At 43.1% G+C, this 14,384-nt stretch overlaps 2 protein-coding genes across 13 annotated transcripts in view; one reads left to right on the top strand and one right to left on the bottom strand.

The window, feature by feature from the left end:
• LOC309656113 (uncharacterized protein) overlaps window positions 1-14,384 on the bottom strand; it is a 761,916-nt gene that overhangs the window by 154,335 nt on the left and 593,197 nt on the right. The gene's annotated exons all lie outside the window — the stretch shown is intronic.
• NPAS3 (neuronal PAS domain protein 3) overlaps window positions 1-14,384 on the top strand; it is an 858,029-nt gene that overhangs the window by 827,071 nt on the left and 16,574 nt on the right. For all 12 annotated transcript variants that reach the window (XM_082452092.1, XM_082452090.1, XM_082452091.1 and 9 more), the window contains 2 exons: window positions 1,992-2,185; window positions 6,435-6,541. In XM_082452092.1, coding sequence (XP_082308218.1) covers window positions 1,992-2,185; window positions 6,435-6,541 — 301 coding nt within the window. The remainder of the gene's footprint in view (window positions 1-1,991; window positions 2,186-6,434; window positions 6,542-14,384) is intronic.

The following is a 14,384-nucleotide window of genomic DNA, read 5'->3' as shown; positions in this document are numbered from 1 at the left end:
GCAGCTGTCTGCCTTCCCAGAAATGTTTGCTAGCCCAGATGCCTTCAGATTGCTTTGGAAGAGAATACCAAGTGGGGATTTATTTAACATATCATTTCTGGGTGTGAGTTTTCCTGAGCATTTATAGTTCTGTGTTTTTCCAAGAAGCTGAGTGTTCCTGATAAAAGAAGACAGATAATGATAAATGAGCATCTATGTAAGCCTACCTGGGAGGAGGACCAGGGACTGTTAACACCCCTCCTGTGAAGCTAATCCCATTTCTTTTAGCTATTTCTTTATTAGTTAATGAGGTCGTGCAAAAACGTGTGTCTGTGATGATGTTTTAGCATCCCTGCCTCTAGGAACATTTTCAAATATTCATAAAGTAGCTCGTCTGACCAAAGCTTAAAGCAAAGGTGCATTAAGTATGATTTTAGTCTACTGCAATGCGGGTGGTCAAAAAACTGCTCCTGAAATAACCTAAATAATCCTCCTCGTTGGTGTTTCCAGATCCACAGCTCTGGGCTCAAACGTGAAAGGGGACAGGGAAGAGGTATCATTTAGAATAGCCAGGACTCCAAAGGGCGGCTCCGTAAGCTTTGATCCTGCTGCCTGACTGACAGCAGTGTGGCTTGCTTTTGGAAAACTGAATAACTTAAAGGAAACAAAAACACAATGAAAAAGGAATTACCAGTCAAGCCCCTAGGAAGGAGAGCAGATGCTACTTCTTATTGCTCCTGGGAGGCCAGAGACCCACTTCCCACTTTGGTTCCTTCTGGCAAGGAGGGAAAAGAAGAATTTCAAAAACTGATTTGGCGCCCAGGGGTGCATTTGGAGAGGCAAACCAAACACAGAAAGTTAGCCAGCTACGAAACTGAGCTCCAAGGTACCGGGAATGGCAGCGAGTACCTCTACAACTGGGTTTGGGAAGGTCCGCCACAATGTCATAGGGCCCCAGGAACACAGCTAGAGTACACACACACACACACACACACACACACGCACAGTCTCCAACCCCCCACACGTATACACACCTGCCTTCTATCATCCGGAAGCAATGCCACCCAAATCCTTATCCTTTCCATCCTTTTATGATTTCATTTTCCCAAAACATCGTTTAAGGAAACTGACACTATGACTCTTCTCCTATGTTCAGTTTACAAACAAAGGAACTTTTTCCAAAGATGGCTTTATAAAAATAATATTATTTAACATATGTGCGGATGATGAACCAATTTCCTTTGGTTCAGGGTGGCCTGGACTACCCATGGTATACTTTGGCTAAGAAACCAAAAATCACAGCCCAACGTTGTCCCTCCCGTTTCTGAGCAAGTGCTCCTGAGCCGCCACCAAAATGGTGCAAGGCTTCCTGACCCTACTGTGATGTGTGAGCTTAGGGAACAAATCATACTCCAAGGTCCTCTAACCTTCAGTCCCAGACGGCGCTGCGATAAAGCATGGCGTTACATGTACGGGTAACTTAGCACTGCCTAACATGGGATATCCATGCTCAAAAGGACACATTCATGTCACTGTCACTGAGTTTTTTAATCACTGGAGTCTGGCTTTTTTTGCAAATGAAGGAAAGCTCCGAGCCACACTTCTGAAAGGAGATGTCTGTGGAATCCCACTCAGTACAAATTTGGAGAGAGACAGACATCATCCATTAATAAGGGCTGATAATGCAAACGTTTCTTTTTGCAGCGCAGGGCTCAACTTTCTTGTCCTTTTATCTGGTTATGAACTTCCTCTAAATGTGAAACAAAAAAAAGTCTTGAAAAATAGCAATAGCATAGTAATAATGCTGCCTTGAGAAATGCTCAGAGTATAATATCATTTCTCTTTTGTCTCTTGCCTTGAGGACGTTGAGGGCACTTTGACAGCCCTTATGATTACACAAGATACAAGCTAACATTGGTTATTCCAGATGCAATTTTGCATTTCTCCAAAGAAGTACTGTTACAGCCCAGATGTAAATTTGACTGTGTCCTGTACTTAATGTTCTATTACAGGTGATTCACATAACGGGCCGGCTACGACTGAGGGTGTCGCTGTCCCACGGGAGGACCGTCCCCAGCCAAATCATGGGTCTCGTGGTTGTGGCTCATGCCTTGCCTCCCCCTACGATCAATGAAGTCAGAATTGACTGCCATATGTTCGTCACTCGAGTAAATATGGACCTCAATATCATTTACTGTGAAAATAGGTACTTCGTTTTTGTTTTCCTTTGCCCTGTTGTATGTTGCACATTGGTAAGGGCTGGTGTTTTTGGCAGTCTGAAGCATTTTACTCTCCCAATGAGGCTCATTATAAATCCTGATCTTATTTTTAATGGCTGCTTGGAGTGACACCAACCATGCTTTTTATTTGAAATTTACATTGCTGCCCTGATTTACATTAGGGACAACAATGGAATGGAATTAGGATTCCCAGGCATCCATATGCTATAACTAAGACCCATTTTGGCCGAGAACCCAAGGAGAGAGGTGGGCTGAGACATTCTTGGCAAAACGATGCAGTAAGAGGTATCTCCTGATGCCTCAGCCAGACCCACTTCCTCAAGGACCCAGCCTCATGACGGTCAGTGTTCACACAGGCATTGAGCACCTTGTCCTAGTCAGCTAGGGCTGCTGGGACAAATTGACATAGTCTAGTAGCTCAAACAACAGACATTTATTTCTCACAGTTCTGGAGGCTGGCAAGTCCAAGATCAAGGTGCAGGCTGCTGAGGTTCCTGAGGGGGCACGCTCTTCCTGGCTTGCAGAGGGCTGCCTTCTTGCTGTGTCCTCATATAGGGGAGAGGAAGCTCTGATCTTCCTCTTCCTATAAGGACACTAATCCCATCATGGGGGCTCCATCCTTCTGACCTCATCTAAACCTAATTACCTCCCAAAGGCCCCACCTCCAAATACCATCACATGGAGGGTAAGGATTTCACTATACGAATTTAGGGGGTACACAAACATTCAGTCCACAAAACATGTAGAGAACAAATGAGAATTTGATGCCCCCAGAGGAAAAAAGACAAAAAAGAAATTTGCAAAACTATTCAATGACGCTTTGTAATCCTGAGGATTTCACTGTGATAAAGAAATATGACTCATCATATGAATGACTTGGCAGACTGAGCTCTTCTAAAAGGGCTTTTTAGCCTCTGGTTAAAAAGTTCACTTTTCCATTAAGCACAAAGCAAGGGACAAGGAAATGGGACAGTGCCCCTTCAGACCTTTCACCCAGAAGTCACCAGCCCATCATCAGACTGATTTGAAGAAGAGAGAATCACTGGGGGGTGGGGAGGGGGGGCGCGCGAGGTGGGGAGAGGAGGTGAACACGCGTCGGCTGTGGGAAGGAAGCTTGGCGACGCCGTCCACCCTGGTGCCACGGGGAGAATTACCGAATTAATTTGTGGGGACACTTTTGTGGCTCAGATTATCGTCAGGCATGAAGGCGGCACATGTTTGCTGAGTCCTGTGATTGCCTTCGGCGGGGTGGGGGGGGACAAAAGAGAGGAATGGTCAAGTGGCTAAGGAAATTGACCTCTTCAGGGCCCAGCCAAGAGGAAGACAGACAGCGCCTGCATTCAGTCCATTAGGAAGCGCTAAAGATGTTGAGATCAAGTTAGAAATGCCTCCCCTTTCCGGTCAGGCTTTGATTCAGAGGAGAGAATTCACCATGGGAAAAGAGTACCCACCCTGAGCTTTTTAGTGTTCAGTGGGGTAGAAGATATCATGAACCTGTCACTATTATTTAATGAGTAACCCAATCTATTTTCCAAGTTTTGGGGGTATTTATTAAAATTTTATCATCATGACTGTATACTTGGCTGTGTCTAAGGTATTCTGCCACGACCACAGAGAATCAGGAAAGATGAGTTTGCCAGAATGAGTAGTTAGAGTTGGCCAGGAATAATAGAGAGCGATAACATTTACTGAACACTTGCTACGCCCTCAGCCATATGCGAAGCGCATTAGATGCACTATGTCACTGAAGCTTGAGGACAGTTTTGTGAGGTCAGTGTTGCCCCTGTGTCCATCGGCCCCACGCAGTTTCAGCTTAGAGAGAAAGGTCGAGTGCCTTGACTGAGGCCAAGATTTGAACCCCAATCTGCCTTATTCAAAAACCGTGCCTCCTGTGGGATCCCCCTGCATTCCTTGTCTCTAATTTTTCTTCAGAAGTCAGGCTAAATGGTAACGAATCGGAATAACCACCGAGGTGGAGCTTTCATATACATGCAACCATGAAAGAACACAACTACAGCCCACAAAGCGGCCTCTTCTCTGATTTAAAATTTAGAATGTTGGACACCCAGGGAGGCAGGTAGACAGCCAGGGAATGGAGTATGGCTTTGAGTCTTTGGAAACATACGTCGGCTCCCTCAATTCAGATTCACAACCACCAATCCCGGCAAAAAAGACGAAGCCTCATCTTATTTACGTTAACTCCCAGTGATTGGCCTGTCCCCAAGCCATCACTTAATTCTCATTCCTGTTATCACAGGTTGATTAATTCTTTTGATGCACTCCATGGACTTGAGTGCCTTATGGTGCCACTCTAGTAATTGAGATCACTTTCTGTGACCCACTTTATGCTTTTTTCTTCCCATTAAAAACTGTTTTTTCCACAACCCCTTATTAGCCAGTACAATACAGCATTATTCCTCCACTGAAGATGATAGTAATTATTAAAAAGGATCCCCGTTAAAGGCAATTGCATATTGAATCTGAGGGAACAGCATACCTGTGTGTCAAGCACTGTGCTACATTCATGTCATTTCATTCATTAATCCCCTCACCAGCCTCTGAAGTTGTCTTACAGATAAGGAAACTGAGGCTCAGCGTACAAGATGCCATCAGGATTCTGATCCTGATATAGGTCATCAGACTGGTCTGGAGCATTCTACACATATATTAAGAGGTCTTTGAACACTGAGCTGGTCACAATTCACCACGGTAACAGGCTCTGAGAGTACAAAAGTGCTTCCACTGTTTTGAAGGATTTCATTCAAATAAAAAATAAAGGACTGTCTTCCCTAAAAGAATGGAGTGCCTTTTTCCCAGGGTTTATTGTTTAATTAGGGGTCTGCTAACTAGAAAATAGAGCCCGCTCCTTGACTCTGCAGATCCCTAGGACAGCCTTGGGCAAAGCCCACATCTGACGCTTTCAGAGGAGCAGGCAAATTCCAGAAACACCAACGACGGCCTTTAATGACATCCTTATTCCCTCGTTTGCAGAAAAGGGGTGTAAACTGTGCTTGGAAAGCAGTTAATGGTTTTAGGAAAACACCAACTAATCTGTTTTGTACCAGAAAACCATGGAATCCTGAGAAAACACTCCCAGAATTCTAGTTTGGCCCAAAATATGATTTAAATTGCTAGATGTTGAGAAATTCACTCACTGGGTAGTGTATTTTCATTATTTTCCATATTATTTTGGTTTGGTTTGGTTTCTTATTTCCTTGCCTTTAGGGGTCAGATTTCACTCCCCAGCAGCAATCTCACGGGTTTCTCTTAAAGGTGCCATAGCTAAAGATTCACTTCATATTTGATAAGTCAGAAACCATGAAAAGAACAGGGGCAGTAAAGAGAAGCAATTAAACAAAAGATAAATTCTCTTTGGGATGGACCGAAATGAATCTGATCTTGGACAGGGAGGGAGAGAAACAGCATTTTGGCGTGTTCGTGTAAACCAGGCAGATTCCCCCAACGTTCTTTTCCAATTTTTGTTCTTTTTCTGCGCTCCTGCCTGAGGACATTGCCGTCTGGACAATCAGTGACAGAAGCTTACACACACGTATGGTCGAGCACAAGCCTGGCAGAGCTGCCAAAATGGTTTAAAAGTTTCCGCGTGGAATCCACCACAAAGTCCCAGTTAAAAGGGGCAGGAGTGAAAGCTGAGCTCCCAAATGACTCAGACGAAAAAAGATAATACCCCCAGGCATCTGTATGTCTCAGCATTTAAATTATATCCCTTGAAATGCCAATTTGGACTTTGTGCCAAGAAGCAGTCGAAGCCCTTTTTCATGGAAATACCCAATAGAAGACCAATCTGTTTAAATGAAAGGTGTCTCTAATCATTTGGTATAAACATAACATGTTTTTATTTTATTATGTAACCTTGCATTATCTTGGCCTCTAATGAGGATCTCGCATTGTTACTGATTCTCAATAATTTCATAGAATTATGTTGTCTAAATGTGTATTCTGATACTAAAAAAAGAAAAACCTATCTAATTATTTCAACACAATTGCTTGATCTAGCACAGTTCCTACTTTAGAAAAAGACTGTTGATATGTTAAAGAAAATACTTTTATCTAAGAAGGGTTTTCCCTCAGTGCCAAGTCCTCCCAGGTACCCTGGTATAATGAAAATTGTCAGTATATTTGTTTCTAAGTCATTGAACAGTTTCTATATTTCCCCTCCCTTCTGATTTCCAGCCTGTGTTCTTCTCTTTGTAGGATTAGTGATTATATGGATCTGACTCCCGTAGACATTGTAGGGAAAAGATGCTACCACTTCATCCATGCTGAAGACGTCGAGGGCATCAGGCACAGTCACTTGGACTGTAAGTACCTCCTGTGCACGGGGACAGCTGAGCCCAGCCGGGGTCAACTGTCTCAGGTGCTCTTTTGGTTTCCATGCCAACTTCTCCCTTCACATCTCCTGTACATCTGAGATGACTGTCAGCGCGCAGTGAGAAAAAGTGAGACATAAATCACTTCAACTTTTGTTGGGATTAGATTGAAAGCTGGACCTCTGGGCCCAGAGAAATTGCTGGATCTGTAGGCGCTCACCTGGGATTTCGTGGTCGCTCTCTCTCCCATGATGTGATGGGGGAATCTTTGTCTTAAGTGCCTTCTCGCCCCTTTCATTTTCTAGAGAGCAAATTCCACTGTGAAATGTGTGGTCTCAGTTTCAAAACAGACATGGGAGAAGACAAGTTCAGCTAGGCCAGAGCTGCATAAGAATTCCTACTTGACTAGCAGCAAAACTGTGATGGGGGGGCCTGGGGACAGGGGCAGAGTGCCTGGTGTGGATACGGCAGCTCTCAAAGGTGCTGACTTTTCACTCTATTTCTGGAAAGAGGGTTATTTAGAGGAGCAGGTACCTCCATCTCCCGACTCTTGGAAGGGAGAAACTCATCTCAGCTCTTTGAGTCTGGTTCCCAGCTCCTGGCCAGCAGGCTCACCTCCAAGGCACCTTTTGTGGCGTTTAAACAAAGCAGGACCAGCAGTGTTCCAACTGGGTCCAAGCAGTAACTCGCACACCAGCGTCCCCATGCACTTTTCCCTCATCAAACTCAGCAGGGCTGTTTTCACTATGTGTGCAAGGGATCTGACAATCCCATCAGGCAAGAGGCACTGGTCTGGTGGACCTCTTAGGAAAGGGCTGCCCTTTTCCAACAAGAGATTCTTTTTATGATCATTCAGTAGACTCTTCCTAGAAAATGAGGGCCCTGCCATCTATAGTCCTAGAAGGTTCTAAACCCGGTTCTGAACTCCACTTTTAAATACATGCAAGGGGACACAAAGGAGATGGTACAGCGTGAAGCAGAAGCTTTTACGTAGTAAAACCAGCCAGGTGGCCTCTGTATTAATTTCTTCTTCCCTTTCTGGCCACGGTTGAGGAGAGCTGTTTCAGATCTTTCCCGCCCTTTGCCGTTGTTTAATCATTTCAAACTCAGATCTTCAGAGGCGTAATGGAGAGACACTAAGCTAGCCGAAGTCTCAAACTGTGAGCATCTTGTACTGTGTTTTTTATTTATTTGTTTGTTTGTTTATGGCGTGTTGGGTCTTCATTGCTGCTTGCGGGCTTTCTCTAGTTGCGGCGAGCGGTGGCTTCTCTTGTTGCAGAGCACGGGCTCTAGGCACGTGGGCTTCAGTAGTTGTGGCGGGCGGGCTCAGTGGTTGTGGCGCACGGGCTTAGTTGCTCCGCGGCATGCGGGATCTTCCCAGATCAGGGATCGAACCCGTGTCCCCTGCATTGGCAGGTGGATTCTTAACCACTGCGCCACCAGGGAAGTCCCTTGTACTGTGTTTTGAACCCTGCGTTAGCAACACTGACAAGGGAGCAAGGTCAGTGTCAAATTCTGTATATACTGTGTCTCTGGAAAAAAGCCTGCCTGTGAGGCTGCTCTGGCAGATTCTACTCCCAACCCAGAGTGCGTGCCTTGGTATGGCCCCCAGCGATTTAGGGAACATACTTGTTGCTAAGAACGAATGGATGTCGGGTATCACAGAAGCAGATGGCTCTTCAATTAATTGGGGGAAGAAATGATGCTGTTTCCTGAAAAGACACATCAGGTTCTTTGTAGCTGGGAATTTAGAGAAAATGGAGAAAAATCAGGATCTTGGAGGAAGCTATGAATATATTTTGGGATGCGGATATGCCAGCGATCCACTTTGAAAATGAATATATTGTTTGTAGACACAGTCAGAGACCATGTGTGTGTGGGGCGGGGGCTGCTTTTTCATTCTGGAATCTTAATCGAGGTCTAAATTCAGAAACCCGATGCTGACAAAAAGGAACTTTGTCCTCCTCCGTTATTATTTGGAAAACGTCATGCTATCTCTCTGGGATTTGATTTACAGCTTGAAGATATACAATTCCTCAGGAACAGTGAGCCAGGGCAGTTCATTTCTTCCCAAAAAGCAAGGTCTCCAACAAATACATTTGATGCCATTCTTTCCTATCTACTTTTATCTCGTTTTTCAGTACCTGGAATAATTTGAGAGTGCTGAAAATAAACAACTCCGTCCGCCATTCACTATTGTGCTAGTATCCTAATTTTTCTGGTATCTTGCCAACTAATGAACAGAGAAGGTATGCTTTCAAATTCTGTGATTTTTTTTTCATTACTTGATATTGACGTGCTGGCTATTGCTTTATGATCTCATCTGCTAACAATGATTGAGTTCAGTCTTTGAACTCATACACATGACTTCTAATTTTAAGTTCTTTTAATAACCTTAAACACATGAAAAACAAATAGAATGAGCTGATAATTCAGCACAGTAAAATATACTTCACATATTTAGCTATCACGCTGTGGAATAACTCCACAATGTCAAGTAGCACACAATTAGTAAAACTGTAGGGGGAGGAAAAGGAGTGTTTTGATCCTGAAGAATTTTGATCCTAATCAGATTGAAATTTCAGCATTCTTGTAGTGCTTAATATCTTCAATCACACACACACACACACACACACACACACACAAATCAAACTGATGCCAATGTCAGGTTTTGCATTCTGTGACTGAAATAAAATGCTAAAATATACAAATGCATCTTGCTTTGTACAATAAACATTAACATCATTATAAAGTAAGATTGAGTCTAAAATTATGTGATGGAATGTCTGATGTTTACCTAATTCTCAAACCAAAGCCAGCCCAGTAACAAAATGACAGAGCATGTAATAAGTCTTGGTTGTGTAAACATTGAAAAAAAAAAAAAGGCAAAAAGCCAGCACAGCATCTTGCTTGTCCAAAGCCCTAGGCTATTACTGAAGGATGCCTCAACTGTGCCTTCTTGGCAGGAGAAGGTCATGGTGACATGGAATCAGCTCAAGAATAAGATAGAATTCTAAAACAAAGGGATGGTTAAAAAATAAACCACATTAACTATTTAGCTTTTCTTCCTAGAGCTATTGGCACAATTCCTGGTTCTGTCCATGAAAGGCAGGTTGTAGTCATCTGATCATATTTCTGATATTTTGAGATGTGTCTTATGCTCCAGTTTATGGATAAAACTTAAAGAAAAAAAAGACTCGACAGTCTTTGATAACTCAAAATGCTCTCTTTATCACTTAGATCTACTTCCCTAGCATAGGTATCTGTAAATCCATAGATGAACTCGTTTCTAGAATAAGAAAAGTAAAAGGGAATCTCAGCTGCACCAGGATTTGACAACTCTGATAAATTGAACCAAAAACTTTGGACCATTTACTCGCCCACTAGGTTAACATGAGACGCCTGAGAGTTCACTGGGTTTCAACACAAAGAATCACTAGGAATCATTATCTATACCAACACGGTGGGTTAGTGAAATTACACTGGGATCTCAAGGGAGTTTAGGTCCTCTTCTATCATACTGTGACCAAAGACCTGTGTGATTTTTTTTTTTTTTCTCTAAGCCACCTCCCTGGAGTCACTGAACCCAATTTCATTGATTCTTCAGGCCAAATTGAGCAAATCAACATTTCAAGGTTTGAATTTTAAATCACCCATATTAGCAATTATTTGAGCACCTTTTCCTATCACCCTCCAGTTCTCCACTGCTCAGGATGTATTGACCTCAAGATGACCAGTCACATCTCCCTGGAGTCACACACTCCCGTTACCTAGAGCATCTGTGTCACTCTTGAATTATGAGAACGCTTCACTGTGTACTGCTTTGCCTCTGCCTATAGCCCAGAAAATAGAAGGGCAAACCACACATGCTAACCAGAGGAACATGCTTTGCATTTTGCTTTCGCCCCTGTCTATGGAAGATGCTGAATTTGCCTTGAGATATCCTTAGGGTTCTTCCCAGGTCACATCAGCAACGACTCTCTAAAACCTGGAAAGAGTGGCCTGAGGGAAAACTTCCTTTCTCTTTATTACGTTGTGTCCCAGCAGCAAGGGTCAAGGCTCCGGCTCTGGAGCAGTGGAGCTTTAGAAAGAAGGAGCCAGCAAGCATAGAAGTGATGGCAGTTTTCCCTTCCTAGAACTGCATCCAGGATGAGGAAACTCTAGAAGATTTATTTCAGAAAGAGAGGACGACTTTTCAGCTTGTCCATGAGATCATTAGAGTTAAAAAGCACGGCCTACCCAGTATATTGGGGAGCTGTTAAAAAAGAATACAGTAGCCTGTTTATTTCTTAATTACAAAATTCTATACATCCTAACAGAATGAATACACCGCTACCTGGCATAATGCATTCCACGCTGTTTTGCATCAATAACCCCTACACTTCCCTCCTGAAGGCGTCTCATCACCCAATGCAAGCCGACTGCTTAATGCAGGACTAATTAGTATATCCCCTTCCAGTCTGCAGGCCCTCCATTGTAATTCCTTCCCTGCTCATTTTTTTCCACAACCGAGCATCAATCAAAGTAAGTGCCCTGCCTGCCTAGGAAACACAAGATGTCCTCCATGCATTTGTCATCTGCCACAAAAACAAAGGGGGAATGTAATTGTTGATTTGGGTATGCAGCCATCGCACGCAGTGAAGGAAGCGGCGAGTGAAGGAAGGAGGGAAGGTGTAAAGTTTGATGGGTGGACCAAATGCAGACGGCACAGGGGACTTTTTCTATTTCCTGATCTTAGCTTTTTCCAGCGCTGGGTCTTTAGGGATTGAGCTGCCACCTGATCATTGGCTGGACGTTTTCCCCCAAAGCAAATGAGTTTTTCCTCTTCTTCCATATGATTATGAAAATTCACATGAAAGGAAATGCATTTAATAGCTACCGTGTCTGACTTTTTTTCAGAAGCCAAGTCAGCCTACATCATGTGCTTGTCCACTAACTAAAAAGACTGTCAAATGGAGACAAAATAAAGTCAGGTTTTTATGCAGGAGTGAATTAGGTATTTTTCGGTTTTGGTTTTGGTTTTGGCCGTGCCGTGCGGCATGCAGGATCTTAGTTCCCAGACCAGGGATCGAACCCCTGTCCTCTGCAGTGGAAGCTCGGAGTCCTGACCACTGGACTGAAAGGAAGTTCCCAGGAGTGAATTAGTATTATTACTTTACATCTTTTTTTCTTTTTCAGCAAGTGCTGATTTTAGCTGTTTAAGTCCAAGGTCAGGCAAACACAGAGAACAGAGACCAGCAAGGGCCTACCTACCAGCTGAGTGTCCCTGCTCCATTACATACTAGAAATGCAGAATTTCAGGCCAACCCTCAGGTTTACTGAATCCAAACCTGCAGTTAACAAGATCCCTAGTTGACTCGCATTCATGTAAAAGTTTGAGAAGTACTGACTACACTGGTATTTAGAAGGCATTATTTTACATGGAGTAAAAGTAATACAGATCGACTAACAGTCTTAAGGGCTTCATTTACCCCCCTCCAATTGAATGAATTTTATTAATAGTAGTAAAATATGAGTAGTCAAGTGGCTCTGAGGGCATCTCAATCAGTGTTCAAATGAAACGAGTGTGATTACTTGGTAAAGAGATCGACTTCTTTACAAAGCTGTAAAGTTTTGAATTGCAGTGGAGAAAGTTAATATTTAGCAGTAGTAGTCAACTTGTAAGCAAAAGGAGGTCTTCAGTTTTCCCCAGGGTAATATTTTTCCATGTACTTGACCGCACGTGTGACTAGGAACAGTCATATTTTCCCTGTTCAGGGTCATCTAACATTTGTGAATACTTGCTACACACAAGCTTCGCAGTATTGCTATAAAGTTTCAAAAATAACTAAGTTATGGTCACTACCTTCAAGCAGCTTACATATTGGTAGAGAGGAGAGCATGAAAACAGGCAGTTTTGAAACGGTGGCGTAAAATGAGGACCATCACGATGTGTAAACAAAACAAAGAAGCCCCAGACGTGGGGGCCACCAAGGAAGGATAAGGAGTTCCACGAGGCACATTTTCCCTGGACGTGGAAAGAAGATGGCAAGATGGCAGGAGGTATGATGGCGGTAGGCATCGGGTAGGTGTTGAGGGCATCCCAAGCTTTGAAGAGCCCACGAAAAGACGCAGAATGTAGCACGTTGATCTTTTCTCTCTGCTCAGAGAGAAAGCCAGATCTTTGATTTGACTGATATATTCTAATGCAATTCTAACATGGATTCTTGGGCTTTTCCTTATTACTATTTCAATTAGTAGCTGCTTTTATTATCATAACAGAAACACCTGATAGTTGAGAGAAACTAACCCATTGCTCTCATAAAGCATGATCAAGAAAACAAAACAATGCTTCTAAGTCATCCATTTTAACAGAAATCAATTAACCTAAATAAAATCAATTCCAGTACTTCTTGTACTTTATACAAAATGAAGAACAAGGTGACATCGTTTTTCTAAAAAACACTTTCTTTAAAATGTTGATTTAATGACACCCTGCATATCTCAAAAAAAAAAAAAAACCCTCAAACTTTTTTTTAAATACAAATGAGCAGCATAGGATTTAATTTGTGTGTGTGTTTAGCATACAGTGTTTTTCCATTAATATAGGGTTAACTAAAGAGCAGCTTATTTGAAGCTCTTTAAGAATTCCCACCCCCTCTCTCTGGCCTCCTCAAATTTGGGGGGAGACACATTAGCCAGAACCCACCTGATTACAAGTAACAGAAAACCCAAGTAAAAATGACTTCAACTTTCTCTGTAATCGTCTTCACTTTCTCTTCATGATCAAAAGACAGCTGTAGCACAGCCAATCATCAGTTCCTCACAGGACAATGTCCAAAGTCAGGAAAGGGTCAGTTGCTACTTTGTGTTCATTTTTTGAAAGAAAAGAAAATATTCCCTCAGGCCCTCCAGGAAAGTCTCATTGTCCAGCATTTCATCAAATGCCCCAGCTTCCGCCAAGCGCTGGATGGAATTACTGTGGCTGGTTTGAACAAACATTTATCCCTCCTGAGACTTGGGGGAAGACCACCACACATAAAGCCCCAAATGGGAGTTCTATTACCCAGAAAGAAGTGGCGGAATAGCTGTTCAGAGGACACTCAACGATGACCGCTACCTGGGAGAATCTGTAATGTTTTCACAACAAAATACCAGGATTTCTGACAATCCACAGAACAGCTGAACACATGACGTTTGTCTGGGCTCCTTTAAATAGTCCCGATTTTATGGAACACTAGTTTTTGTACACCTATGCCTCACCACTTAGATATTTCTTGCTAAAGATATTTAGTAGGCTTAATGAAATGACTGCATCCAGAAACACAGAGTCTGCCAGAGACATAAAATAAACCTGCCTATAAGGGGGAAGGGGAGGGTGGGACGAATTGGGAGATTAGGATTGACATATATACACCACCATGCGTAAAATAGATAGCTAGTGGAAACCTGCTATAAAGCACAGGGAGCTCAGCTCGGTGCTCTGTGACAACCTAGATGGGTGGGATGGGTGGGCAGGGGGTGGGAGGGAGGTCCGAGAGGGAGGGGCTATAGGTATGTGTACGGCTGATTCACTTCACTCTACAGCAGAAACTAGCACAGCATTGTAAGGCAATTATACTCCAATAAAAATAAAAAATAAAAAAAGATTCACCTCATCTTTTTACCTTTTTTTAGGTCTCCCTACATCCCAGCTTAACCTCCCCAGTACTCCATTCCTCTTCATTTTTAAAGGAAGGTGAAGGATTCACCCAGGCCAGGTTGGACCTGCTGTGCTTTCATAGGCCTCCACGCCACTTTCCATAAGTCATCACTGTGATAAACTTACTAGTAAAAATGACTGATAAGCATCTGT

The sequence above is a fragment of the Balaenoptera physalus genome (genome assembly GCF_965194825.1).
Source record: "Balaenoptera physalus genome assembly, chromosome: 2".
Classification (NCBI taxonomy): Eukaryota; Metazoa; Chordata; class Mammalia; order Artiodactyla; family Balaenopteridae; genus Balaenoptera; species Balaenoptera physalus.
This window is presented reverse-complemented; position numbering and strand designations above follow the sequence as displayed.